The 27,763-nt window shown below is 48.3% G+C and overlaps 2 protein-coding genes and 1 pseudogene across 3 annotated transcripts; 1 reads left to right on the plus strand and 2 right to left on the minus strand.

Moving 5' to 3' along the window:
- Positions 1-366: 366 nt before the first annotated feature.
- Positions 367-1,750, minus strand: Nupr1 (nuclear protein 1, transcriptional regulator). The gene is made up of 3 exons (XM_046454524.2): positions 1,424-1,750; positions 945-1,088; positions 367-659 (listed from the first exon to the last, which is right to left on the minus strand). The coding sequence occupies exons 1-2, from the start codon at positions 1,536-1,538 to the stop codon at positions 958-960; spliced, it is 246 nt and encodes an 81-aa protein (XP_046310480.1). The 5' UTR covers positions 1,539-1,750; the 3' UTR covers positions 367-659; positions 945-957.
- Positions 1,751-5,129: 3,379 nt separating this feature from the next.
- Positions 5,130-5,292, minus strand: LOC131424559 (U4 spliceosomal RNA; annotated as a pseudogene).
- A 5,606-nt stretch (positions 5,293-10,898) lies between these two features.
- On the plus strand, positions 10,899-26,318 carry Sgf29 (SAGA complex associated factor 29). 2 transcript variants are annotated; one of them, XM_058582649.1, is made up of 10 exons: positions 10,899-11,076; positions 15,585-15,673; positions 17,651-17,781; positions 18,366-18,438; positions 23,658-23,722; positions 24,571-24,700; positions 24,768-24,914; positions 25,156-25,191; positions 25,274-25,436; positions 26,109-26,318. In XM_058582649.1, exons 3-10 carry the CDS (start codon positions 17,763-17,765, stop codon positions 26,223-26,225), a joined length of 750 nt encoding a protein of 249 aa, XP_058438632.1. In that variant the 5' UTR covers positions 10,899-11,076; positions 15,585-15,673; positions 17,651-17,762; the 3' UTR covers positions 26,226-26,318. The 2 variants fall into 2 exon arrangements, with proteins under 2 accessions (XP_058438632.1, XP_046310585.1); XM_046454629.1 differs by having other exon boundaries at positions 17,706-17,781.
- The last annotated feature ends 1,445 nt before the right edge of the window (positions 26,319-27,763 follow it).

Here is a 27,763-nt window from a genome sequence, read left to right on the forward strand (position 1 = left end):
TTGAATTTTATTTTGTTTTTCCATCTTGCAGATGGCATCAATAACTAACAATCTCTTCCAAAGGCAGTTTTATATAAAGGTGACATCATCATATCCAAGAATGGATAGGAACTGAGGAGGGGCACGTTTCACGGGCATCACTGCAAAGAAACAGGAAATGCCCTTACACCACATAAGAAATCACAGAAATGCACACACTGGAGCTTATGTATAAAAACAAGAGACGGCGCCCAGCCTGGGTCCCTCCAGGAAGAGCCAGCTCACCACAGATTCTCTTGTTGGTTCATGCACAGGAGACACACAGGCAGAAAGTGCCCAACGAAAAATACACACAGAGCCAGGACACAAGACACAGAGACGAGCTGCTGCTGCTAGAGTTGTTTATTGTCACTGTGCCCTGGGTGGGGGCTCCAGTGTCTTCAGCGTTTCTTTTGAGGGGGGTGGACCGTCCTGACTCTGCCTGTCCATCCCTGCCTTGCCCATAGCCTGCCCTTTTGCTGGGCCTGGAGATGCTTCCTTGGTGGGTCCCTGGGGCCTCACTCAGGCGGGGTGAGTCCTGGGGTTAGGGTCAGGGGCTGGCAGGCCCGGATGCTGCCTCTGGGTCATTCCTGGCAATCCTGTCTTCATGTCTGGGTGGAGTGTCCGTGGTCTGGCCTCATCTGGGGGGAGGAAAGGACAGAGGCCTGGGTTCAGGTTTGGCCTTTCCCACTCACTTCGTCTGTGATGCCAGAGAAGAGCCTGACCCTCTCTGGTCTCAGTTTCCCCCGCTGTAGACCAAATGTCCCTCCATTGGAAAGATTCTGCGTTCCTCTCTGTGTGCTGGGAAACTCGTCTTATTTTATTCTGATGTTGAGGCAGCTCTTCCTCCCTCCCCGCACACCTTCAGGCCCAACCTTTCACAGCAGAGACACCTCCCCTGGTCCCATTGTTCCCTGGATCCTTACCTCCAGCTCGGCCTCAGCGCCGGGCCTTTTTCCTCTCTGAGTTCTGGAACTTGGTCACTAGTTTCCTCTCGTGCCCTCCAGGACTGGGGCGGTTGGTGTGGGCAGCAGCTTCTCTCTTGGTGCGACCCTTCCGGCCTCCACCGGCTGGTACCCAGAGAGGGAAATGGAGGTGAACCGTGATGCAGGGGAGAGGTGGTTGATGGGGGTTGCCAGGGTAGAAGGGGCAGGGACATTGGAGGGGCGTCACCATGCAACCAGGGGACAGCAGCACCCCTGCCTGCTGTTTCCCCATATGTGGAATGAGGGTCCCCCAGATGTGTGATGCCCCAGGGCTGAGGGATTAGAAGGACATGACTATGGGGGCCACAGGAACCAGCTGACCAGAGAAGGGCAAGTCCTGGGGGAGACAAGGAGCGGGGTCTGGGGTGGCGGAGGGGCTCGGAAGTGGAAGGACCGGGGAGGTGGTGGAGTGGCCTTACCCACGTGAGGGTGGGCCAGGCCGTAGAGGTCATACTCATCCAGGCTGGCTTCTTCGTCCTCTGGGCCTGGGGGCTGCCAGGAGGGGCTGGTGGCGGGGGGCAAGGTGGCCATCATGTCTGGCCGCTCTCTGCCTCTCCTCTTCTCCTAGGGCTTTGTTTGTGTCTGGTTTTCAGGCCAAGTGCCTGTGCGCTCCGGCTCACTCAGCCCTTCTTATAAGGCTGGCCTCGACCACAGACTGGCTTCAGGCCTTCGGGCCTGTCTGATGCAATCTGGTTTTCCCAGAACCCAGCCCATAAGTGCTGGTCTTGGGAGGGGAACCGGCAGCTGGGCCCGAGCCTCTGCTCCTCCCTCTCTGCTGGGTATTTTTCCACAGTGGAGACTCCCGCCTCTCAGGGGAAGAGGGAGGAGGCAGGGTCTGGGCATAAACAGTCCTTGAGATCTTGGCCAGCAGAGACGGAGGGCCTCACCTGGGCCACTCCTTCCTGTCCGGCCTCCACCCTCTGCCACTGGCTCCTCCTGGGCCTGGGTCTGGCTACAGAGTTGCCCCCATGCTGTTCCCCAATCAGGCTCAGACTCAGGTTGTGGTAGTCAAATATGGAATGAAGAAGGAGGGAGGGGGGACTTCAACATACCATGTGACCTGCGAGTGCGTCCCACCTCTGTCTCTTTAAGGAAAATCCCCTTAATATCCTGCATGGAGTCCCTGAGTGACTGTCCTCTCCTGAGGGAGAACAGCCAGGTGGCTGAGAACACAGACTCTGTAGCCTCAGGCCCTGTGTTCAAAGTCGCCACCCACTCCTGCCTCTGTGACCTTGGACATGTCACTCCACCTCCTGTGCCTCAGTTTCCTCTAAAGACCAAGATGACATTCTATCTACACCGCAGAATTAGTGAGAGGAGTCCATGAGCGAATTCACGGAAAGGCCCTCACAGCGTTGCCTGACGCTGTGCGAGGGCTACATAAAGGCTGGTCACATTTTCTAACATAGTGCCCTCCCTGTAATATGTAGGGGACAGAAGAAGTTAATTTATAATAAAATGATAAAATCATAGTCTGCGGGGCCTGGTGGTACACACATCTGTAATACTAGAGACTTGGGAGGCTGAGGCAGGAGGATTACAAGTTTGAAGCCAGCCCAGGCAACTTAGGGAGACCCTCAGCAACTTGGTGATACTCTGGCTCAAAATAAAAAACAGAAAGGGCTGGGGAGGTAGCTCAGTGGTAAAGCACCCCTGGGTGGGTCGAATCCCCTGTACAAAAAAATTATGAATTATTGTGAATTTAAGGATGAATTAAGTGTGACTTTTTTGGTACTAGGGACTGAACCCAGGGGCATTCTATCACAGAGTTAGGTCCACAGGTCTTTTTTTTTCTTTCTTTTTAAATTTTATTTTAAATTTTGAAACAGAATCTCATTAAGTTGGCCAGGCCAGCCTTGAACTTGAGATCCTCCCATGAGTGCCATGGCACCTGTCCTTAAATGTGAATTTGATAGGAATTAGTATAAATTTTAAGTTTAGATAAGAAACATGTGGAAATGAAATATTCCATGTTTGCCTAAAGGATCTAAATCATATGAGTCATTTTGGCCCAGAGAGGTGCCCACCCACATTTTCTCCAGCCTGCTGTGGTTTGGCAGGGAGGTGGACAGACAAAATGTTCCTCGTTTTAAAAAACAAATAAAGCACTCTGGTTTCCAATGAAGCAAGACTTTCTCAGGCCAGACCAGCTATGAATCTCTGCTCACACTCCTGTGAATCTATTAAATCCTGTGTCATCTCAGTGTCACCAAATCCCGTCCTTCACCCAAGCCCTCTCATAGCCCAGGGTCACCCTTGGTTTGCTCAGAAGCTGTCCTTCTGCTTGCATTCCTGAATCAACTAAATTTAGCTTTTGTTTTCCTGTTCTTTAATACTCAGGAAACAAAAGTGAAAAAGGAAGGCCTCTCCAATCAAAGCAGAGTTGGGATAATAACAGACCAGATGACAAGAGGAGGAAAAAGAACCCTAATTTAAATACAGATAACACACCAAGATAAGGTGACATGGAGAAAATTAGGAAATATGTGTTCCTGGGACATGGTGGTTTGGGTTTTGGTTTTTTTCCTCCCTGGTATTGTGGATTGAATACAGAGGTACTCTACTACTGAGCCACGTCCCCAGGCCTTTATTTCTTATTTTGAGACAGGTTCTCGCTAAGTTACCTAGAGCCCTACTAAATTGCTGAGGCTGGCTCTGAATTTGTGATCCTCCTGCGTCCCAAATCGATAGAATTACAGGTGTGTGCCACCACACCTGGCCACACCCTTTTTGTTTTGAGACAGGGTCTTGCTGTATTGCTGAGGCTGCCTCCCAAGTAGTTGGGATTATAGGCCAGTGCCACTCAGCCCAGCAAGAGGTGGGCTTTATCACTGTGGTAGCAAAATAACTCCTTTATTATCACATGGGACAGGGTTAGGTTTCAGGTTCAGATCATCAAAAATAAGTTTTTACTTACATGACTGTCTAGCAGGACATGGGACAATACTTAACCATACAGAGTTGTTTGGGCTCCTTTCCCTCTTATTGTGACACCCAAACCACCCCCTCGTAGATTTCTAAGGAGTTCCCTATGGGGAAGTTTCACTTTTTGGCCTCTGCCACCAGGCCTACTGGGTGACAAGCTGAGAGCTTTTGGGCACATTTCTTTTTTTTTTTTTTTTTCCTTTCTTTTCCTAATGCTGGGGATTGAGCCCAGGGTATGACACATGCAAGGAAAGTGCTCTACCACTGAGCCACACCCAGCCCTCCCACTTCTGGGTCTGCTTACTCACCTATAAAGGGAGGACAGTGAGAGCATCCATATGTGAGAGGACTTGGCCCAGAGCAAGGCACAGGACTTACTCCCGTTTCCCCATTATTCAAAAACTGCCAGATGCAGTGGCGCACTCCTGCAATCCCAGTGACTTGGGAGGCTGAGGCAAGAGGACTGCAGGTTGGAGGCTAGCCTCAGCAATTCAGTGAGACCCTTGTCTCAAAAAGGGCTGGGGATGTGGCTCAGTGGTAAAGCACCCCTGGGTTTAATCCCCAGTACGGGGGTGGGGGGAGCTCTGAGGGTGACTTGCTCAAGGTCACACTGCTGGTGAGTAATGAATGATTTGTACCCACGGTCTACCTGACCCCAGTTCCAGGGCTCATTCTAAGTCCGCACAGCTGACCAAACACTGGCAAAGGTTTGCCTCCTCCATTGTGTGGAGGCACCTGTCAGGGGTTCTCTCTCCCTCCTTCCTCCCTTTCTTCCTGCTCGGGACCTGGTTTGCTGAGGATGCAGAGACCCACCATAAGCTGTACCTTCTGGAATTTCTGTGCAGTGAAGCAGATGGCTCCTCAGCATATCAACACATTCTTATCCAAAATAACACACATGCTGGGCTGGTGTCGTGTGCCTGTAATGCTAGCTTCTCAGGGGTCTGAAACAGGAGGATTGTGAGTTCTGAACCAGCCTCAGCAACTTAGCGAGGACCTAAGAAACTCAGTGAGACCCTTGTTTCAAAGTAAACAAGGGCTGCGGACTTAGCTCATTGGTAAAATGCCTCTGGGTTCAACCCTCAGTACCAAACAAAGAAAGAAAGACAAATGACATTAATATGGGTCAGGTAGACCCTGGGTACAAATCATGAGATTAATAATGGTACTGACTATTCTGGGCAGAGTCCAGGGTGAGGGACTCATGAGAATTGAAAAGCCAATTTTTTTCTTTCTTTTATTAAACTAGTGCTGACTACATGTTGCAAATTGTCATGGCAGGATATTGGGAAAAGTTTTCAAATAGTAACAATCACGCCTTGGATAAACCTCATTGGCTACCACCCTGCCACTGTGAAAAGCTGGCTAAAAAGTCATTCTTATAAAGGCTGCGCATAGTGCCTAGAAGGTGGCAAGTGTTCCATTAATGTTTGCTGTTTTAGTTATTCTTCATTAAGGCAGGAGTCTTGCCTGTCTTATCATTGTATCTTAGATGCCTGGCACACAGTCAGAGCTTAATAAATGACAAGGTGAATACATGAAGCTTTGCTGAGGTCAATACTGCTGTTCAGCTTCCAGATTCTCTGCTCTGAGGGATCTGAGAGGCCCTGCCCTAGTCACACAGAGGACCATGAAGACATGTGATCAGCTGCAATGGAGCCAGGCAAGGGCGTCTTCTTTGGCTTTGATCTTGCAGGTGTGGAAGGAGGAAATCTAAACCCTGGGGAGAAGGCCAGGCAGAGGGCCAGTCATCAAAAGAGAAGGTATTTCTGGGAAATGCTACACATGGACTTATAGGGCCCCAAAGATGACTCAACGGGAAAAGTCAAGAGATGAGGTTTTACATCCTGTAGCCTCCAGCTGTGTGTAGCAGCAGGCACGAGGAAGTCTACGTTCTTTCTGCTTAGGATCATACCTTGTGACATTCCAGCAGGTTGCCAAACACACCTATTACAACCCAGTAGGATCCACCTGCAGTAAACTCAGGGGGCTGTGGAGCAGGGGTCTGTGTGGTAGACAGCAAAACACACCCAAAGCCAGGAGTTAAACAGGAATCAGAAAGTCCTAGATTAGTTTGAGGAATATACAGAAGTCACTGGCTCAAAGGATCCAGAGATTTCCTGAGCTAAGGCATGATGTGTTCAACAAGATTATCAAATTAAGATTAATAAAGGGGCTGGAGATGTAGCTCAGTGGTAGAGTGCCCCGGGTTCAATACCCTGCATGGCTAGGGGACCCTAAATGTGTTGCTAAGACCCCATAACCCTGGTCCAGAGAAACTCTGAAATTTTACAGCTGTGCTTGCAATTTTCCTGGCTTTGTGATATCCTTAACTTGAATATAAATGGATGCCGGTTTTTTATTTATTTAATTTTTGTACCAGGGATTGAGCCCAAGGGCATTTAACCATGAAATCATATCCCCAGACCTTTAAAATTTTTTTTTTTTTTTTTATTGTGAGACAAGACTTCACTAAGTTGCCGAGGTTGGCTTTGAACTTGTAATCCTCCTGCCTCAGCTTCCCCAGCTTCTGGGATTACAGGCGTGAACCACTGTGCTGGGCTTTTAATACATTTTTAAATGAAAAAAAAAATCACTCCTACTAGAAGGATCTGAACCATGGGCCACGCGTGCCCCATAGAGGTGCCGTTGCTGCTCTGCTGTCCTGGATGGTGGTCAGTTCTTGGGATTGCCTATGGGCTACTGATCTTCAAAGGTCAAGTTCTGAGGAAGGTCAAGAGGATTCCCAGGATGATCTTTGAGATCAGCCTGGTGGCTTTCACTCTGAGACATGCATTGGTCCAGATGGGGAAGATGGATTCAGTTTTACAGGGCTGTCAGGTTAGTGTACACTGAGTCGCGTTAGGAGACGGGGCGCCTCCTGGAGCTGAGCCCGCTGTGCTGCTGGTGCAGAACCTGAGCCACCATGCTGCTTCAGACCCAGACCCCTAGGGGCCATGAATCCGGAGGGCACCCCAGACATTGATGGCGCTGTCCACATCACCCCCTAAGAGCGACCCTGAGCCCAAGCCCAACACAGCCCTGGGCAGCCTAGGAGCCTGAGGCTGTACTTCTGTAATCCTATTCTTGTGAGAAAATATCTTTTAGTTACTGAAAATAAAAAGGAGAGAATATGGGATGTACATACTCTCCATAATGGTGACATCCTAGACTGGAACTATAGAGAATTTTATTTTCTCCATTATATATTTTAGATTTTGGACTTTATTTATTTTTTTGTACCAGGGACTGAACCCAGAGGGGATTAACCAATAAGCCACTTCCCCAGCCTTTTAAATTTTGAGACAGGGCCTTGAGAAGTTGCTGAGGCTGGCTTTGAACTTACAGCCCTCCTGCTGTAGGATCCTGAGCTGCTGGGATTGCAGTGGCCACCACGCCCAGCTTTACAATGTATAATTTATAAGCAGATAAAAGGCAATTTTTATGAGTTAATGTATTTCATCCTCTTGCTTCTTCATATTCCATGCATATGATGCCACCTTCTGGTGGCTTTTTGTGTATGCATCAGGGACAAAAACCATTGAATTGTCAAGTTTCCTGCACCTGTCTGCCTGAGGTGTTTGAGCTGTGCCCCTGAGTCCAATCCCTGGTACCAACAAAACAAAACAAAAACCCCCCAAACAAAAAACAAAACAAAACAAAAAACCAAACGTGTTTGACTCAGTCAGGGAGATGTGCAGATGAACAGGAGACATGGAGGTGAGGACACAGATAAATATGCTCCAGGCGCCTCTGGAGAGGCCCAGGAGACTGACATGAAGAGGGAGGTGGGTTTGGTTGGGAGGGAGGGAGGCGGGAAAGAAGACAGGGATACCAGAACATGAACACATTTGCTTTTTGTGGGTGGTTGTTGTTGTAGATGAACATAATAGCTTTATTTTATTTTATTTATTTCTATGTGGTGCTGAGGATCAAACCCAGTGCCTCATGTGTGCGAGGTAAATGCTCTACCACTGAGCCACAACCCCAGCCCCACATTTGCATTTTTAAAAGACCACTCTGGTCAGAAGAGATTTGGGGAGTCCATTTAAGAGTGTATAGCTCCATCCTAGTGGTGGATACTTATCCCAGAGAAATCCCCACATAGGCCATGAGGGGACAAGCAGGAGGTCACTCACTATGGCATTGTGGCAGCAAGTAATGGGAGGAAATTTAGAAGTCCACCATCAGGGGTCCAAATGACTAAAATGTGGGTACCTGCTTTGAAATGCCACATGCTTATTCTAAGTCACATATTAGAAGTACTAATATGTGACTTAGAATAAGTCAAGGACAGTTCTAAAAAGTAAGTCCTGAACGGAAAAAGAAATCGAATGAGCTTTATAGCACAATACCAATGAGCCTGGGTGTGGTGGTGCACGCCTGTAGTCCCAGCTTCTTGGAAGGCTGAAGCAGGAGGATTGCAAGTTTGAGGCCAATCTGGGAAATTTGGCAAGACCTTGTTTTGGAATAAAAATCATAAAGGACTGGGGGCAGGTGTAGCTCACTTTTAGAATGCCCCCAGATTCAATCTCCAGCACGGCATGACAGATAGACAGACAAAAAAAACCCATGATGGGCTGGGATTGTGGCTCAGGGGTACAGCGCTCATTTAGCATGGGCGGAACCTGGGTTCGATTCTCAGCACCACATAAAAAAATAAAGGCACTGTGTTGTGTCCATCTACAAAAAAGATTCTCTCTCTCTCCCCCCTTAAAAAAAAAACCACGATGAAAATATGAGACCACTGACCATGTTTTACAAGGACATTCCCATGTCCTACTGGTGAAAGGGGGAAGAGTAAAGAAAAAAGCTAAAGGGACAAAAATATATAAACTCAGAGAGAGGCCAAGCAGAGCCAAGTGGTGATAGCGTGTCATGAAGCAGAAATGAGCATCTCAACCTCAGCACCTGATTAAAACAATAGCTGGCATGCTGGCACAGGCCTGGAATCCCAGCAACTTGGGGGGCTGAGTAGGAGGATCACAAGTTTGAGGCCCAACCTGACCAACCTAGAGAGACCCTCTCTCAAAATAAATTTTTAAAAGGGCTAGGATAGGGCCAGGGCTGTGGCTCAGTGGTAGAGTGCTTTTCTAGCACGCATAAGGCACTGGGTTTGATCCCTGGCACCATATAGAAAATAAAAACAAATAAAATAAAGGCATTGTGTCCAACTACAACTAAAAATATATTAAAATGTTGGGTTCAATCTCCAGTACCAGGGCAGAGGGGGAGGGGAAGTAGATGGATTGTGTTCTGTGGATGAACACATATAAAGCATTTTCTGCAGTGCCTGACACGCAGTAAATGCCCAACAAGTCTGTTTTTATACAGCAAATACTTAGTGATAGGTTGAATATGAGAGGAAAGGAAAGGGTGATGTTGAGGATAGGTACTAGTTCAGAATTATGCTGAGACTGCTAGGTGCAGTGGCGCAGGCCTGTAATCCCAGAGGCTCAGGAAGCTGAGGCAGGAGGATTGGGAGTTCAAAGCCAGCCTCAGCAAAAGGGATGCACTAAGCAACTCAGGGAGACCCTATTTCTAACTAAAATACAAAATAGGGCTGGGAATGTGGCTCAGGTGCCCCTGAGTTCAATCTCTGGTACCCCCGCCTCAAAAAAAAATTATGCTGAGTGGGAGATGAGGTGAAGAAATGAAAATGATGATAGATAATTCTTTTGAGAAATCTGGATATGAATGAGAAGACAGAAAGAAAGACAGAGCTCTCCCTTACATGTGGGCAATACTCTACAACACCCATTTTTTTTTTTTTTTTTGAGACAGCATCTCCCTATTTTGTCCAGGTTGAGTTCAAATGATCCTCAGCTTCCTAACTAGCTGGGAACACAGGCATGTGCCACTAACACGTTTTCTAAGTTAATATATGTTTACTGTAGAAAATCAGGAATTAACGAAAAATTTAAAAAAAATTGTGAACCACAAGAATGGAATCCTAATTAGAATAAGTTATACTCCATGTATGTATAAGATGCCAAAATATACTTTACCATCCTGTATATGTAAAAAGAATAAATAAAAATACTGAAAAAAGCAATTATGAGCCTCAAATCTCTCCTCATGAGCAACTACAGTGGATATTTGTCATTCGGGAAAGCTCCTAAGAACTTCATGAATGTAAAATTTGTGAAATCCTTAAATAGCATAATATTCACAAAATACAGGAGGTAGAACTGAGATTGGGTAGACTGTTCCTACCAATCATTGAGCTAGAGACCACAGAGAAGAAATTCAAGTTTGATGGAAGAAAATGATATGTTAATTTGGGGGCTGAAAGTTTCAGTGATGAAGTCTGAGATTTTCTAATAAATAGGAAAATATCAATGGCCTGTTAAGTACCAGGTACTGTGCTAAGTACGGGGAATACTTCGATGAACAAAACAGATGAGCCTCACCCCAGAGAGCTTGCAAGTCTATCAAATAATCCACTAATATATAATTATATATTATATAGGAGTTCTGTAAGAAATCATAAGGTACAAGATGGCTTTTGACAAACATCATAGGAGCTAAATATTTGCATATCCACATTCTTAATTTCCTGGGGAGATTCTGTAAAATTGTGATTTTCTAGATTAAAGAACGGTTTATAATTTGTTTCTAATTATTAAAACACTTTATATTTTTTAAGCAGTTAAACTGAGTTGAAATTGCAGATATTTTACAACCCCTGTGGGGTACTCCTTTCCCCATCAAAAATCTGCTCTATTTTTTTTTTTTTTTCTGATGCTGGGGATGAAACCCATGGTCTCGCGCATCCTAGGCGAGCGCTCCACTCTCGCTTTTAAGTACATTTGCTTTTTACAGCAGCTTTGGGATCTGGGAGAAAGCACTGAAAACACACAAGCACCGTGGTTTGTGGAGTCGTGCACAGGTGTCAATTTAAAAACCACATTTCCCAAGAGGCAGCGCGGCACGTCACAGAGGAAGGGCCGCGCATGCGCACGAAAGCCCTCAGCGCTCAACCAAGCTCATAAAAGGCAAAAAAACGTGTGTGGTTCTCGACGTGCCGCGAATCTTCGAACGCAAGTGCGTTACCATCCGCAGACTCTGAAAAAGCGTTCGCGGGACGCACCTACTGTCGCCGTCGCAATTTCCAGCGCGACGCGTTTGTTCCGCTTGAGATTCGGTAGGTGGGGCTGTGCCGCGGGCCTGGGAACGCCTGAGAAAGGCGGGCACGGAGGGCCGAGGTCCTTCTTCCGCTCTCCGGTTCGGGGCCTCGCTGAGAGCCGCCTTCGAGGGGCCGTGCGCACGCGCCCTGAGCGGAAAGGGGCGGAGTTCGGGAAGGGCGCCTGGCGCCGGCCCCCCGGGGTCTGCGCGTGCGCCCTTTCGTCCCCGGCGAGGGTGGGAAGCCACGCCACGCCACGCCGCGCCCAGCTTGACTAGGGAGCCCGCCCCCGGTAGGGTACTCAGGCGCTAGAAGTTGAGCAGTGAGGATGAGTCCCTGGACACCTGCACTTTTTTCTCCTTGTCCCCCAAATGCCCAACAACCTCATTCACTCTCTTTCACCTTCCAGCTACCTCCAGTTAACCTCATTTGCATCCAAGGGATAGACCCATTAGCAGCTTTTTCTCTTCCAGTCTCTTCAACTCCCTTATGGCAGGCCGTTTGCTCCGCTAGTCCCCTGAAACAGTCCACTGGTGGTTTTCCAAAGCCACCAATGATTTCTGGGTCACCAAGTTCAATAGTCAGTTAGTTCTAGGTCCTGAGCAGGATTTGATGCAGTAGATCTCTGCCCCGTGTTGACCCCTGTCCCCGCTTCCTTCTCCTTCATTCTGTTAGCACATATTTACCCTTGAGGCGTAGTTTCATTTCCGGGTGTCTGATTGTGAGTATTCTCTTTGGCACTTGGCACATGGTACATGGTATGCCCTCACCCCCCTACTTTTTTTTTTTTTTTGGCATTACTGGGGATTGAACCCAGAACTTCCCAGGGCTTTGGCCCATGCGAAGCAAGCTCGTTCTCTACTCCAGCCTTTTCTAAATCACATTTTGTGACAGAATCTTGCTAAAGTTCTTCAGGCTGGCCTCCAAGTTATGATCCCTCTGCCTCAGCTTGCTGAGTATCTGGGGTTACAGGCACATGCCGATGCACTCAGCCTGGGAGGGCCTTTCTGCCTGAGAATTTGTTTTCAGTTCTTTGACATTCTCTGTTATTATTAACTCAGGGTTATCCATTTATCTGCTTTATCTTCTGTCTCCTTTAGTGCTTATTTCTCCTACGGATAATTATATGGAACTGTAGTCATACAGCAGCTAGCTGTAGGAAAACATTCTGAAAAATGCATTTTTAGGTGTTTTCATTGTGCATTATAGAGCACACCTATACAAACCCAGACATTCCTAGGCTATAAGATACAGCCTGCTGCTCCTAGGCTACAACTCTGTATAGCATGTTACTGTACTAAATACTGTAGGTAATTGTCACAAAATAGTACCTTTTATGTATCCAAGCATAAGGAAAGTTATAGTAAAAATATTAGGCAGTAAGAATTTTTCGGCTCCATTATAATATTATGCAACCACCATCAATATTTGGTCTATTCTTGACTAAAATGACATTATGCAGTGTATAACTGTTTAATGCCTGGGTTCTTTTCTGGACTGTTTCCTAAGAGGAAGATGGGACTCCTTGTCTCATTCACTGTTATATATCCCTTGTGCCTGCTACAGAGTAGATTCCTAGAGCTATGATGGTAAAAATAGTGTTGCACATGTGGTAAAAAAACAGATCAGTGTCATAGGTGACCAAGAAAAAAAAGAAATTGGATTTCATAGCAATTTAAAAACATCCAAGGACACAACTCAAAAAAGACAAAGCAACTTAAAAATGGATGAAGGCAACTCTCTAAGATACATAAATGGCCAACAAGCAAGCACAAGAAAAGATGCTTTCTGTCATTAGCCATCGGGGACATGTCAATCAAAACTAGTGATATCACTTCAGGCTTACTAGGATGGCTGTAATAAAAAGACAGGTGACAGATGTGTTAGTATAGATGAAGACAGTGGAGCCCTCACATTGCTGGTGGGAATGTAAAATGGTTTACCCACATTGGGAATAGGCAGTTCCTCTGAATATTAAACATAGAGTCACCATATAATCCAGTGATGGATACCCACACCTAAATATATACCGAGAACATGAAAAAAATATGTCCATCCAGGGCTGGGGCTGTGGTTAGTGGTAGAGCACTTGCCATGCGTGAAGCACTGGTTTTGATCCTCAAGACCACATAAAAATAAAGATATTGTATCCATATTTTTTTAAAAATATGTCCACACAAAAACTATATGTGAGTGTTCATCATTCATAATAGCCCAGAAGTGGACACAACCCAAATGGTCATCAGTTGATGAATTTATATACAAAATGTGATGTACCAAAACAATGGAATATTATTCAGTAGTATGAGGAAATGAAGTGCAATGCAGGCAAATCTAAAGAGGCAGAAGCTGCGCACCGTGATGCACACCTGTAATCCCAGCAGCTTGGGAGACTGAGGGAGGAGGATCGAAAGTTCAAAGCCAGCTTCAGCAAAAACGAGGTGCTAAGCAACTCAGTGACACTCTGTCTCTAAATAGAATACAAAATAGGGCTGGGGATGTGGCTCAGTGGCTGGGTGTCCCCGAGTTCAATCCCAGGCCCCCCCCCCCAATAAAAAATAGGCAGAAAGTACATTAGTATGTGCCTAGACTTAGGTGAATGGGAATTGTATACCTTTTTAAAGCGTACAGTTCAGTGGGTTTAAGCAACTATTACATTCAAATTAAGAATTTTTTTTTTTTTTAAAGAGAGAGAGAATTTTTTAATATTTATTTATTTTTTTTAGTTTTCAGCGACACAACATCTTTGTTTGTATATGGTGCTGAGGATCAAACCCGGGCCGCACGCATGCCAGGCGAGCACGCTACCGCTTGAGCCACATCCCCAGCCCAAGAATTTTTTTTAATCCCCTGTCAAAAGTGTCTTATCCATTTCCTCTGTCTCCCCCAGTACTTCCCTACTTATCTTTGTATGGATTTGCTGATTCTGGATATTTCTTATAAATGGAAACATAATATGGGGTCTTTTGTGGCTGGCATCTTTAATTAGCATAGGTTTTTTTTAGGTTTATCTATGTCATAACATGTGTCAGTACTTCATTTCTTTTTATTGTTGAGTAATACTACATTATGTGTATAATACCACACTTCCCCATTCATTTTCTCCACATGCTTGCCAACAATTGTTTTTCTTATTTATTTATTTCCTTATTTTGGTACTGGGGATTGAACTCAGGGGCAGTCAACCACTGAGCTACATCCCCAGCCCTATTTTGTATTTTATTTAGAGACAGGGTCTCACTGAATTGCTTAGCACCCTTGCTTTTGCTGAGGCAGGCTTTGAACTTGCAATCTTCCTGCCTCAGCCTTCTGTGCTGCTGGGATTATAGGCGTGTGCCATTGCACTGAGCAACAATTGTTCTTATGTCTCTTTTTTTATGAATGAAATGGTATATCTCCTTGTGATTTTGATTTGCATTCCCTGATGATAAAGAGGTGGAATGTGGTTTTATGTACTGGTTGGTCATTTGTTCTGCTATAAGTTTGGATCTTAAATGTCTCCCAAAGACCCATGTGTTAAAGGCTTGGTTGACAGCCTGGCACTATTGGGAGGTAGTGTAAGTTTTAGGGTGGGACTATTGGAAGGAAATTGGATCATCAGGGACATGTTCTTGAAGGGGATATTAAGTCCTGGCTCCCCCCTTTGTTTCCTAGCCACCATGAAGTGAATAGGTCTCCTCGGCCACATGCCCCCACCATGATGTACTGTAAGGCCAAGTTGCCTCAGCCTGAAACCTCTGAAACTGAGAGCCAGAATAACCTTTTCTCCTTATAAGTTGATTGTCTCAGGTATTTTTGTCAGTAATATATGTATATCTTTTTGAGAAGTTTCTGTTTAGGTAATTTTTGTCTGTGATCTGAGATTAGAGGTCCTAATTCATTCTTCTGTATGTGGATATCCACTTGTTCCTCTACCATCTGTTGAAGAGACTATTTCCGTATTGAGTTGTCTTTGTACCCTTTTTGTAACTCAGTTGACCTTAGATGTCAGGGTTTATTTCAGTGTCTGGATTCTGGTCCATTGGTCTACATGTAATCACCATTTTGATTACTATAGCTTTGTAGTAGTTTTGTAATTGGGAAATATGGTTCCTCTGACTTTTTAATTTTCAAAATTGTTTTGGGTCCCTTGACTTTGCTTATGAATTTTAGGATGAGTTTGTCAGTTTTTACAGAGAAGCCAGCTGGGATTTTCATATAGAATGCTTTGAATTTGTAGATCAATTTGAGGAATATTATCATCTTAATTTTCTGTCTTCTAAGATCCATTTATTTAGGTCTTCTTAATATCTTTCAAAAGTGTTTTATGGTTTACGCTGAAGAGTAAAGATTTTATACTTTTATTAAACTTGTTCCTAAGTATTTTGTTCTCTTATTGTAAATGGAATTCTCTTTTTAATTTCATTTTTGGGTTGTTTGTGACAGGTGTATAGAAATACAATTGATTTTTGTTAGGACTTCCACGTATCTTTTGAAGGAATGCAGTTCAGCCCACAGGAACCACTAATGTCCTCTCCCTTCCCCACCAGGCACCTTATACGCCATGGCCCTCGTGTCTGCCGACTCCCGCATTGCAGAACTTCTCACAGAGCTCCACCAGCTCATCAAGCAAACCCAGGTAGGAAGCCATAGCCCTCGAGAGGAGGGTCAGGGCTGTGATGCAGAGCTGAGGAGGATTGCCGGTGGGACTTGTGTTCCCAGAGAATGTGAATGCAGGAATGAAGATGGTGGGGGGTGGTGTGGGCATGACTGGGCCTCCTGTTGGATTTTCTGTAACGTACAGGATTTCCGGATTCTTTTTGTTTAGCAGCTGTATTGGGAGATAATTCACATAGCATCCTATGCCCCATTTAAAGTGTGTAATCCAGTAGTTTTGAGTATATTCAGAGTTGTGCAGCCATGTCTATAATATACTATAATGGCGGATACATGACAGTAAGCATTTGTCAAAACCACAGCCTTGTTAGAGCACGGACTGCAGTTAGTAGTGTGTCAGTACTGGTCCGTCCTCGAAGCAGAGGAGCGATGCTGAAGCAAGATGTGAATGATTGGGGAAACTGCATCGAAGAGAGCAGGAATATGGGGACTTTCTGTGCTGTGTGCTCTGTTTTTTTAAACCTAAAACTGCTCTAAAAATAGTTTACTAATGAAGTAAAATTTGAAGAACAGAAAAAGACGCTGGCACAGCATTAGAGTTCCATTCAGTTTATCATCATCCTGGTCGCCAGAACGTCTCTCAGGAGGCCACTCAGGTCTGCCAGCTTCTGTTTGACCTGGTCAGCTTCCAGAAGCAGGAGTGGTCTTGGCCAGCGTCCGGGCACCTGGTGTAAGAGTGAAGGGACACCATATTCTCTCGCTCTGAGTCTCTCTTAGGTTTTACTATAAGACTGACTTCTTTCATCACATAACCCCTGTATTCATTCTTTGGCCTCAGACGCAGGATAACAGATGCAGGCCGCCCCTTGTCCTCCTAACCTTACACTCACCAGGAGAGCATTTGAGATCGAGTGCTCCTCTCCTTTGTCAGTGGTAAACACTGTCCATACTTTTCCACCCGTGGGAGGTGTTAGATTGGCCGCTGTGCTGTCTGGGTGGCTGGCAGCGGTACTGTCTCGTCCATTTCCTGTTATTCCATCCACATAGGGTTAGTTACGAGGAGCAGAGTATTGGGCTCTCTCCACAGTGAGGCTGTGCTCACTGTTTGCCCCACTGTTTTGCCCCACATGGCATAAAGGCACAGCCTAAACCTCATGTACTTAAAAAATCCCACATCGGAGTTAAAAGGAAGAATTTTACCTTCTCTTGAGGGGTCGTCCCTGCCTCCAGTGTCTGTAGCTGTAGCCCTGCTCCCAGGGACCAGTATATGGGGAAGAATTGTACCAGTACATCCACCTTCAACTTCTTATCCCAATCAATTGATCACAGCTGTGTGTGCTAATTTTTGGATTCTTGATTCTGTTCTATTGTTCCATGTGCTAGTGACATACCTTCGTTCCTCTTTTTTTTTTTTTTTTTTTGGTGGCCCTGGGGATTGAGCCTGGGAGCGCTCTACCACTTAGCTACATCCCCAGCACTTTTTATTTTATTTTGAGCCAGGGTCTTGCTAAGTTGTTGAGGCTGGCTCCTGCCCCAGCCTCCGGCCTTACAGGAATGTGCCACTGGGCTGTTATGTTTTTGTTTTTGTTGTATAGAGCTGGGGATGGAACCCTGGGCTTTAAGCATGCGAGGCAAGTGCTTGACCACTGAGCTACACCCCAGCCTACCTCATCCTTGTGATGATTGTAGCTTTGTAGTAGATTTTGAATTGAGTCCTTCAACTTTCGTTTTTCAAGATTGTTTGGGCTAATGTGGGTCCTCGAGTGTCCATATGAGTTTTAGGATAAGTTTGTCATTTTCTTCATAGAAATCACCAGGAATTTTAATGGTGATTCCATGGAATCTGTAATTTATTCTCTTTTTGATAAAGGGTGCCATTAAAGGGTAACTCATGATTTAACTCTTAATGGCTTTTGTAATGTTTTTGCATTATTAGTCAGGGGAAAAGCTTGTCTTGAACTTGTACATTCGGATTGATGGGATGGGGCTCTGGCCCAAGATGCAGGGTGCCAAATGAAGGCCTCGCTCCTGTCCCCTCAACCTCATGCTCACAGGAAGAGCGATCGAGGAGTGAACACAACCTAGTGAACATCCAGAAGACCCATGAGCGGATGCAGACAGAGAATAAGAGTGAGTAGCGGGGCTCAGGAGGGAGGGGCTGACTGGGTGGGAGCCAGTGTTCCCTTAGGCTGAGTGACCTTAAGTCACCCAGGAGACTGGTGATGGACTCATCAGCTCTAAAGAACCTCAAAATCCCTCGAGTCTGGGGACTGGAAAGCCTGTGACTTGAGGCTGCATCTAGAGAAAGTTCCCCTTTGAGTGAAAAGCCACCCTGTTAGGTGGAGGGGGGGTTTGTGGAATGCAGCTGTCCCCTGCACGCACCCCCGGGGCTCCCGGGTGGTCACACATCTGGGCTGTGCTTTCTAGTCCTGAGTAGCTTTGAAAATTGTCCCTCTGTCTGATGCTGACCAGCATTTTCTGCTGTGTCATGATGGGGAGAGGCAGAACGTGCTGCCTTAGCTGTGGTAGTGTCTGAGCATGAACTTGCTCAGCAGGAGCTGTCGGCCCTTGGGTACACTGCGGAGCCAGTAAAGCCCAGGCTCTGGGTCCTGGCCTCTCTGAGCCTCCCAAATATGGCTCTGGTGTCCTGGGAGCAGTGCCATGTGGCCGCCGCCCCCTCGCCCATGCCTTCTCACCCTGTGCTCGCTCTACAGTTTCTCCTTATTACCGGACAAAACTGCGAGGCCTCTACACCACCGCCAAGGCCGATGCGGAGGCCGAGTGCAAGTGAGTACTGTCCCGGCCCTGCTGTTGCCCTCTTCCCTTCCTAGCCTGGCGCTGGGCTCTGGGCGCCCGCGCACTAGAGCCCCCAGCCTGGGTCTCCTGTGGAGGAGAGTCATCCTGCCCGGTCTCTCCCCTGGTTCCCGCCCTCCTAGTGCCTCCTCCAGGGAGGCCTGCCACTGGGTACCTGGCGGCACAGCGTGAGTCAGGTCCCAGCACTGCCATTCCCTAGTCCTTTGCCCTGGGGCACAGCTTCAGCTGAGACTCTGTTCCCTCTTCAGGAAAGCTGGGACAGTCACTCCCTACAGGATTGTGAACATAAAATGGGATAAAGCATAGACAATGCCAGATGCCAGGGTTGGTGGGCTCTTGGGGCCATCCCCCACGGTGGAGATACGTTCTGTATTGAGGCCCAGTGATATAATAAAGGCTGTTTTGCAGCCTCACTGTGCTGCTGGGACCATTCTAAGTACTTTTTATGTTTATCTCATTTAATCCACACAGCACTCCTTTGAGTAGTTTAAAGAAATTACCCCCATTTTACAGATAAGAAAACAGGCCCCAGAAGGGTTACATAATCCACCAGAAACCTGGGTCGAGGCCCAAATCCTGTATTCTTTAATACCCTGCTAGATGACAAAATGGTGCCTTTCCACAGGGTATATTTATTTTACATGAATATATGTCACAGAATAGGGACAAAAGTTATTAGTGTTACTAAGTATAGGCTATTACTTTATTTATTTACTTTTTAATGCAGGTTGTACCCAAGATGATAATTTCATGATTACATAATAAGCGGTGGTCTGCAGTTTAAATAACCGTTGAGCTTGTTCAGGGACCTGGGATGCCAACCATGGGCCAGAGTCGCTGCTCAGCATTGCTGATGGCCCCAGGGCTCTTCCCTCCTCCTCCTGTGTGGCTCCCTCAGGCTCTGTCCTGCGTTTACTTCCTTGGTTTTCTTTGCCGTCTGCCCACCGTCCTGTAGGCTTTGCTGATGCTCACCTGAGTCTGGTGCTGGGCCATCTCTGCAGGTGACACAAGAAAGGGGAGAACCCTGCCTTCAAGGGCCCAGTCCAGAGAGCAGGCCTCAGGACTGGGGAAGAGGAGGGCAGGACACCAGGGCCTGTTGTACTGTGGGCCTCATCCTGGGGGCCAGGCAGGCCAGTGAAGACTTAAAGCAGGAATGAAAAAGAATGGTTGGGTGGGTTCAAGGCTAGATAGGAGACTAGGCCCCAGATGGTGATAGAAGTGAATGGGACAATGGCAGTGGGGACTGGGAGCAAGGATAGGTTCAGAGCCATTTCTGAGCTAGGTCTGGGTGCACACCTGAAATCCCAGCTTCTCAGGAGGCCAAGGCAGGAGGATCAAAAATTTGAGGCCAGGTTCAGCAATAGTGAGATCCTATCTCAAAATAGCAAATAAAAATAGGCTGAGGATGTAGCAGTTCAGTAGTAAAGCACCCCTAGGTTTAATCCCCAGTATGGGGTGGGGGGAGCCATTTCTGAATCAAATTAGGGGCCAGTTAGCAAAGGGGAGATTGAATTCAGATTCCAAGGTTTCCAGCTTGGACAAAGGGGTCTGGTGGGGTCCCTTATGCCAGATTGGGAAGCAGAACAGAAGGGTGGGGCTGACCCAGGCAGGAGCCTCTGGATTCTGACTGAGGCGTCTTGAAACAGCTTCCTCCTCCTGGCTGGCCAGCCCTCCCCACCTTGCCCTCTCTCTGGTCCGCAGATTATCACCTGGCTGAAGTCGGGCCGTTTTTCACTCACCGAGGCGGGGTGGCTCGCAGAGTCAGAGGCGTACCTTTTTTTTTTTTCTTTTTCTTGGGTGCTCCGGGCCTCATACAGGATAGATAAGGCTCTACCATGGAGCTGCAGCCCCAGTCCTTCATTTGAGTTTAAAGAGCAGACTGTCACATCCCAGTCTGACTGCTCGCGGAGTGAAGAGACTCTGGAACCAGTTTGGCATGGGCCACCGCTGGCACTGCTCACAAGCTGAAACATTTTAAGCTTATTTGGTGGATGCAGGGCCCACCCTGAAGTTCTGCTGTTGTTTTACTTTTTCAGACTCTTTAACCTTCTTTCATTTGCTCCATAAATACTGAATCAAAACTTCTCAGCCCAATATTAGGGTGGAAAGGGGCATGGGCAAGAGGGGTACTCCAGTCTAGCTGCTGGAGAGGACCCATGCAGCTGGGTCTCACCGTGTGCCCTGATCTGGCCACTATAACACGTGTCAGTGGTTCCTAAAAGAGTCATTCTTTTCTTTTTTTCCCTCAGTGCTGGGTATTGACCTGGGGCACTCTCCACTGAAACAGGGTGTCACTATGGTGCCTAGTCTGGCCTCAGACCTGCAATCCTCCTGTCTCAGCCTCTCAAGTCACTGGAATTACACTACACCTCCCAGCAATAGAGACATTCTTATGCGACCCTATAGTACAGAATTCTCAAAATCAGGACATTAACTCAGATACATACTGAGGAACTAGAGACCTTCTTCATATTTCATCATTTTCTGCTCAGGTCCTGTATAGCAAAAGGAATGGACCATTTTTTCTAGTGCAGGTCGGCATTGCATTTAATGTCATATCTCTGGTCTCCTTGAATCTGGAACCGTTCCAGGCTGTCTTGGCCTTTCATGATATATCATTTTAAGGACATAGGTCATCTTGTAGCACATCTCTCCATGTAGATGTGTCTGACGTTTCCTCACTGCTAGATTCAGATTTTATGCTTTGGGCAGTGGCGGCACAGACGTAAGGTCCATGGTGCGCCTACTAGAAGGCCCGAGGTGCTGTTTGTCTGTTGGTCAAGGTGGTGTCTTTGGCCTATCTCTGGGAGATACTTTGTAACTATGCATACATCCTGTTTCACTTCAGACCATTAGTTTGAGTATCCATTTTATGATTCTTGCCTGAAATAATTGGGATTTCACCAGGAGAGTCTCATGTCCAGATAGGGTGGATAACCACTTGTTTGGTATCACACGGAGTAGAACTTTGGACATGCTGTACAAAAACTCTGTCCTCCAAATGAGTCAAGCATCAGTGACCAGCCTTTCAGAGTTTCCTTTGATATACTGGCTTTTATTCTTCTTCTGCTCTCTAGGCTGCCCGATTGCCAGTGTCCCAGTGTTCCCAAGCCTGTGGTGGCTAAGCCTCCCTTGCCCCACGTATCAAACCCATTGAACTTGAGTGCTTCGCACAGTGGGGTGGCAGTTCACCTGTCCTGCTTTGGTGTAGCTGCTCTCTTCCACTGTCCCCTGGCCTCTGCCTGCTGAGCGCTGTGAGTCACTTGCTCTGGACACCCACAGGGTCACATTCTGGAATGCTGTATTGTGGTTGTTCATGTGTCTCCTTCCTGTTGGGCAGAGGCCTTTGTACCAAGGGGTGTTTAATAAAGCTTTGCTTGAGGAATGGGCTGGGGTCTGCTCTGGGAGCAGGTAATAAAATGACCCGTAGTGGAGCACATTGCTCTTGAAATGCCCTCTGGGGTGGTTCCCCAAGATCTCAAATAAAGAAGCCTGCCTTGACTGGTTGCAGTGGTACTCGCCTATGATCCCAACTATGCCAAGGCTGAGGCAGGCGGATTGCAAGTTCAAGACCCGATTGGGCAACTTGACGAGACCATGTCTCTAAATTAAAAATAAATAAATAAAAAGGACTGAGGATGAGAACCCAGGGGAGTGTCCCTTGGTTCAATTCCCAGTACCGGGACAGGAGTAGAAGCCTGCCTCCCTGAAGTTTTGTGGTGATATCTGCGCCAGGTGACTTGGGTTTCTATCAACTTGGAACCTCCATAAACTGACTTCCTTAGCTTCCTGGGGCCATAAGTCTGGGCAGAGGTCTGTGCCTGGTTGTGGTCTTGCATGGATGAGTTTCCTGTGCTCCAGCGTTGCTCTTAGCCAGGACAGTCTCCACAGCACTGGCTCTGTCCTACCTAGGGAAGACCCTGGGTTCTCACTTCTGTCCTCATCACCTCAGCAGGATGTTAGAGTGGCCTGAGCCGCAGCTGCTTTTCTGCAGGATATGTCATGTGCTCTCAGCACAGGCAGCCCAGCCAGACCTGCCTTCCTCCATAGGATCCTTATCTTAGGGCCTCGGGCCTGTTCTTCCTGCTGCCTTGCCATTTGTACTTTTAGCTAAGCCAGGACTGGGAATTTAGCTCGGTGACAGAGCTCTGGCCTGGCATGCACCAGGCCTGATTTTGAGCCCCAGGGACCCCCCGCCCAAACACACATGCAGATTACAAACGCAGGCATGGATTACTTAACATTCTGAGATGTGTGGCATTAGGTAGGTTCATGATTGTGAGAACATGACAGAGAACTTAAGCAAATCTAGATGCTATAGGCCTCACTCGGGGACCTATCGATGCAAACAAGACATGCGGTAAACATGAGAGAGGCAGCTACTGGTGTCAAGGGCATATTGCTTTCCAGTTAATTTCTTTATTTAATAAATAGGAGTATAATCTAACAATCAAAAGTGAAGTGAAGGGGCTGGGGCTGGGGCTTAGTGGTGGAGCGCTAAGTGTGAGGCACTGGGTTCGATCCTCAGCACTACATAAAAAATAAATAAAATAAAGATATTGTGTCCATCTACAACTAAAAAAAAATTAAAAAAAAAAAAGAAAGTGAAGTTAATGCTCGATCTAGTAGCATAGCCAGGCTCAGTGGTGCACACCTGTAATCCCAGTATCTTGGGAGGCTGAGGCAGAAGGATCATGAGTTTAAGGCCAGCCTCAGCAACTTAGTGAAACCCTAAGCAATATAGAAAAACCCTGTCAGAAAGAAAAAATGAAAAGGGTTGGAGATGTGACTCAGTGGTTAACTGCCCCATGTTCAATCCACAGTACCAAAAGAAAAAAACCCCAAATCCTAGTAGTAGCACAGTCACTGTTATCGAGTGTACTGTACTGTGTGTAAGTACGCATGCTCTACTGTCAAACACCTGGCCATGCAGTAGGTTTGTCTACACTATTACTGCCACACACATGTAGTGTGTTGCATTAGGATGTTGAGATGGCTGTGGGGTCATTGGGCGAGAGGAGGTTTCCAGCTCCCTTGTGTGCATTCCTTGTGCCCATTGAACGGTCCTTACATGGCCCGCTTTGTCCTCAGGATCTCTAGTTTGCAGCACTAGGGTTGCCTGAAGAGCCCAGCCTGACATAAGCAAGAAAGTGCACGCCCCAAAACCTCTTCTCTGCCTTTCCTACCCTCAGCATCCTCCGCAAAGCCCTGGATAAGATTGCTGAGATCAAGTCGCTGTTGGAAGAGAGGCGGATTGGTGAGTTGGGGGATGCACTAGGGTTTCCTGAGCAGGCAGAGTGGGGGCTGCTAGGACAGCCATCAGGCCTCCTGTGGAGAGCCAGTGGCACTGACAGGTTATCACTGCACATGGCCTCGGGAAGGGTTTTCCTCCTGGTTCTCCCTTCTTCTGTGACCCAGGGCCTGTGCCTCCCTCCTTCCTCCCACCACCCACTCTGCTTCTTGCTGTGGGGGGGGGAACCTGGGGGCTTGGCAGAGCCCCACTCTGTGTCATGAAGCAAGGCCCACGAGTGGCTGCCACCCAGGCGCTGCCTTCCAGGCCACAGACGCCATTGCCCTGGCTTCCCCGCCTTTCTTGCCAAAGTGGGCAGACCCCTCGTCCCTTGGTCTTGTCTCCTTGCCAGTTTGGTTTTGTTTGATGTTGAGGGGTACGTGGAACCATGCCTGAGAGGCCAAAGGTCCACACTGAATGATTGGTTCTCAATTTTGGGTGAATAGATGATTAGAAAAGTGCCCGGAAGGGTAAGGCTCCTGCGGGTTTTGCTGACCCAACACACTCAGGCCAACGGTGCCCAGGTCAGGAGACAGAGGTGACTGCACCTCCAAACCACCCTTTGGCAACTTTCTAGCTCCTCCCCTCAAGGGTGACCATGGTCCCCACACCTCATCACCCTGGCAGTTTAGCTTGTCAGGGTCCCAACTTGGACATCTGATGGATGGGCAGGGAAGGGGCTGGACCCTTGGTAGTAACTGGGAGGTGGGGGCTCCCTGATGAGCTCCTCTGACAGCACAGAGCAGGGTGCTGGGGGGGGGTCTCAGGGCAGGTGCCCCTCCATGGGGCCTCAAGGATGCACCTCCTACCCACAGCGGCCAAGATCGCAGGTTTGTACAATGACTCGGAGCCGCCTCGCAAGACCATGCGCAGAGGGGTGCTGATGACCTTGCTGCAGCAGTCGGCCATGACCCTGCCCCTGTGGATCGGGAAGCCTGGTGACAAGTGAGGGTGGCAGCCAGCAGGGGGGGCCTGGTGTCCAGGCCCAGACTAATGCTCCTTCCACTCACAGGCCCCCACCCCTCTGTGGAGCCATTCCAGCCTCAGGGGACTATGTGGCCAAGCCTGGAGACAAGGTGGCTGCGCGGGTCAAGGCTGTGGATGGGGATGAGCAGTGGATCCTGGCAGAGGTGGTCAGTTACAGCCATGCCACCAACAAGTGAGTGGACACCCACCCCGCTGAACCTTGCTCACCACACCCTCTTCCGCTGGCATTGTTCAGCCTGTGTGCACAGTGGGTGAAGAGCTTCCCCGGAGGGCACCTGGGCAGGAGGTGTGGGAGGCACTGGGCTCCTCGGGCCACTTTCCCATTCTCCATCTCCCCCTCCTCCTCTTTCTGGCTCCCTGGCTTGCAGTGGGCACCTGGCTACACCCGGTGTCCTCCTTCCATTCCCCCACAGGTATGAGGTAGATGACATTGATGAAGAAGGCAAAGAGTGAGTGTCCATCTGGGAATGGGGTGGCCAGGCTCCTGGCAAGTGGTCTCCCTGGCCCTGGGCTGATTGGGTCTCCCCTCAGGAGACACACCCTGAGCCGCCGGCGCATCATCCCACTGCCCCAGTGGAAAGCCAACCCTGAGACGGACCCTGAGGCCTTATTCCAGAAGGAGCAGCTTGTATTGGCCTTGTATCCCCAGACCACCTGCTTCTACCGTGCCCTGATCCATACGCCCCCACAGCGGGTAAGGCAGCCTCCGTGGACAGGCCTTTCATGACACCCGGCTCCAAGACAGGGCATGGGGTCATCTTCTGAGTCCTTCCCTTTTCTCCTCTCATGGCCTCATAACTTAAAGGACCTACATCTACCTTGTGAATCCCTCCTGCCCAGCCTGAGCCGGAGCCTGCCCCCATTGAGCAGGCTGCTCTGCCCTCCTGTCCTTCCTCACTTTGACCATAATTGGACCCCAGGCCTAAGCTAGGAGCACATACCAATGTCTCCTGATTCCCTCCGTCACCCCAGCTCTTGCCGACACTGACACATGAGACTCTGGTCATTGGTAACCTGATGCAGCTAAAGGCTGTTCTCTTTGTGCCTCTAGGACACCTGTCTGCTCTCTGGGCTGTCCTTGATCCTCTCAACACAGGGCTCCTGAATGGCCCCAGACATCCTTGCAGGTCTAGGCTGACCCCTGGGTAGCGAGTCTCTCTTTCCCACTCTTTATCTGCTGCCTGGAGAACTAGCTCTGGAGCAGCAGGGACTGGGGTGAGCATCTGGACCCCTTGACTCCAGAGTGAAAGATGAGGACCAGAGAGGCTGGGAGCTCACAGGGTTCCTGCTGGGCCAGGCTCCAGGCCAGGAGGAGGCTGGCCTGTCCCGGCAGCCTCTGACCAGCCCCTCCTGTTTGCCCTGGCAGCCCCAAGATGACTACTCGGTTCTCTTTGAAGACACCTCCTATGCAGATGGCTACTCCCCTCCCCTCAATGTGGCCCAGAGGTACGTGGTGGCTTGTAAGGAACCCAAGAAAAAGTGAAGCTAAGCAGCAGACTGGAGGTTTGCTGCTGCCGTCCTCATGGGAGAAGGCAAGAGAGGATTTTCTGGGATCAAATAAATATTCTTCCCCCTCTCCTGTGTCTCCTGGCTTTCCTCTGTAGGGGGCAGGGGCAGAGGGCCCTACCTGCTCCAGAGAGTCTTCCAAGAGAATCTCTGTCTTGAACAGATTATATAGATATTTTAAATTTTTATTTTTTGGTGATAATGGAAATTGAACTCACCCACACTCCACCTCTCGGCTGCATTTGTAACCTCCCCTGCCTTTTTCTTTTTTTTCCTTGATGTTATTTTATTTTGACGTAGCCTAGACTGGCCTCAAACTTTGGGATCTTCCTGTCTTAGCCTCCTGAGAGCTGGGCATGTAGGCCTGAACCTCTCTGTGTTTGTATTTTATTCCTGAGGTCATGGGTCAGGCTTGTGCCCACGACACCACTCAGAGCTGCCAGTGGAAGTTGAGCTTGCAGCCTGCCATCTCCTCCGCATAGTGGGCATCCAAGTGCTCATTCTGGGCCACAGTAAGGGCAGATTTCCAGTCCCCTGGGATGCCTGGGGAGGGACAGAGTAATGCTGGAGTCCCGTACACAGGTGGTCCCAAGAGACTCAAGGCAGGATCTGGCAGCTGCTTCTACCCTTCCCTCCCCAAATACCCTCCTGTTGGGGCACCCACCTTTCCTCATGAAGGGAGAAATACTGTGGTCTAGGATATGAGTAGGAAAGGTGCTGTAGTCAGCCATGGGGTTCTTCTTCATCTCCTTGGAGGATGTGGCTGGACAATGTGATCCACGGTCTTCTTTGACAGGGAGCGCCCCAGAAACTCCAGGATCTTCTGAATTTCCCTTTTCAGGTTCTAGAGCAGCAGAAGGGCCCTTCAGAGGGGGCTTGGATTGCTTATGGGAAGTGGGGGGCTGGCCATTTCCACTTGGAAACCTCCCAGCCCCAGCTGCTTCACCCTGGACCTCTTTCCCTGGAGCAAAATGACTAGCTCTCTGCCTTAGGGTTCTGGAGTGAGCCCTGTGTGGTGCCTGAGGAGAGAGGGCAGGGACAGTCTTTTAGAACTGTGGCCCCAGGTGTGGCGCAGCCTTGGGCAGTGCTAGAACATAAGGGCTGTGCTGGGTCCTGAGTTGGGCTGGCTCTGAGGTTCCAGGCCAGGAAGGCAATGTGGGGAGAACTGGACTGGGTGGGCCTGCCAAAGGGGAGGGTCCTGAGGGCCTTGTCAGGTCCCCTGAGGTTCCTGCCTCCTGGGTGGGACATAGATAGAAGTAGTAGGCAGTCTTACCTCCTTCAGGTCTTCATAGAAGAGTTAGAGCACAGGATGAGTGCGGTTCAGCTCTCCCCATTCCTGCACGTGCTGGTACCATGACCCATAGGACACTGGGGAAAGGACCAGTAGGGTTTGGTATGAGTTTTAGGTGGCCGTCTTCAGCTCTAGCCCTCTCCTTCCTCCATGTTGGGGTCCACCTTGTCCACCCATGAACTTCTCCAGGAACTTGTCCCAGGTGCCAGGGTCAGGGTGCACCT

This window comes from Marmota monax, unplaced genomic scaffold (assembly GCF_021218885.2).
Source record: "Marmota monax isolate L192 unplaced genomic scaffold, Marmota_monax_Labrador192_F-V1.1 WCK01_AAM20220418_F8-fsc00086, whole genome shotgun sequence".
Classification (NCBI taxonomy): domain Eukaryota; kingdom Metazoa; phylum Chordata; class Mammalia; order Rodentia; family Sciuridae; genus Marmota; species Marmota monax.

Bases quoted from the DNA above. Each gene is read 5' to 3' on its own strand.
- Nupr1 (XM_046454524.2), bottom strand. From the start codon at position 1,538: ATGATGGCCACCTTGCCCCCCGCCACCAGCCCCTCCTGGCAGCCCCCA. The intron at 1,089-1,423 runs GTAAGGCCACTC...TCTGGGTACCAG, and splicing joins CCTGGCCCACCCTCACGTGG to CCGGTGGAGGCCGGAAGGGT.
- Sgf29 (XM_046454629.1), top strand. From the start codon at position 15,599: ATGGCCCTCGTGTCTGCCGACTCCCGCATTGCAGAACTTCTCACAGAG. The intron at 15,674-17,705 runs GTAGGAAGCCAT...TCATGCTCACAG, and splicing joins AGCTCATCAAGCAAACCCAG to GAAGAGCGATCGAGGAGTGA. The intron at 25,437-26,108 runs GTAAGGCAGCCT...TTGCCCTGGCAG, and splicing joins TCCATACGCCCCCACAGCGG to CCCCAAGATGACTACTCGGT.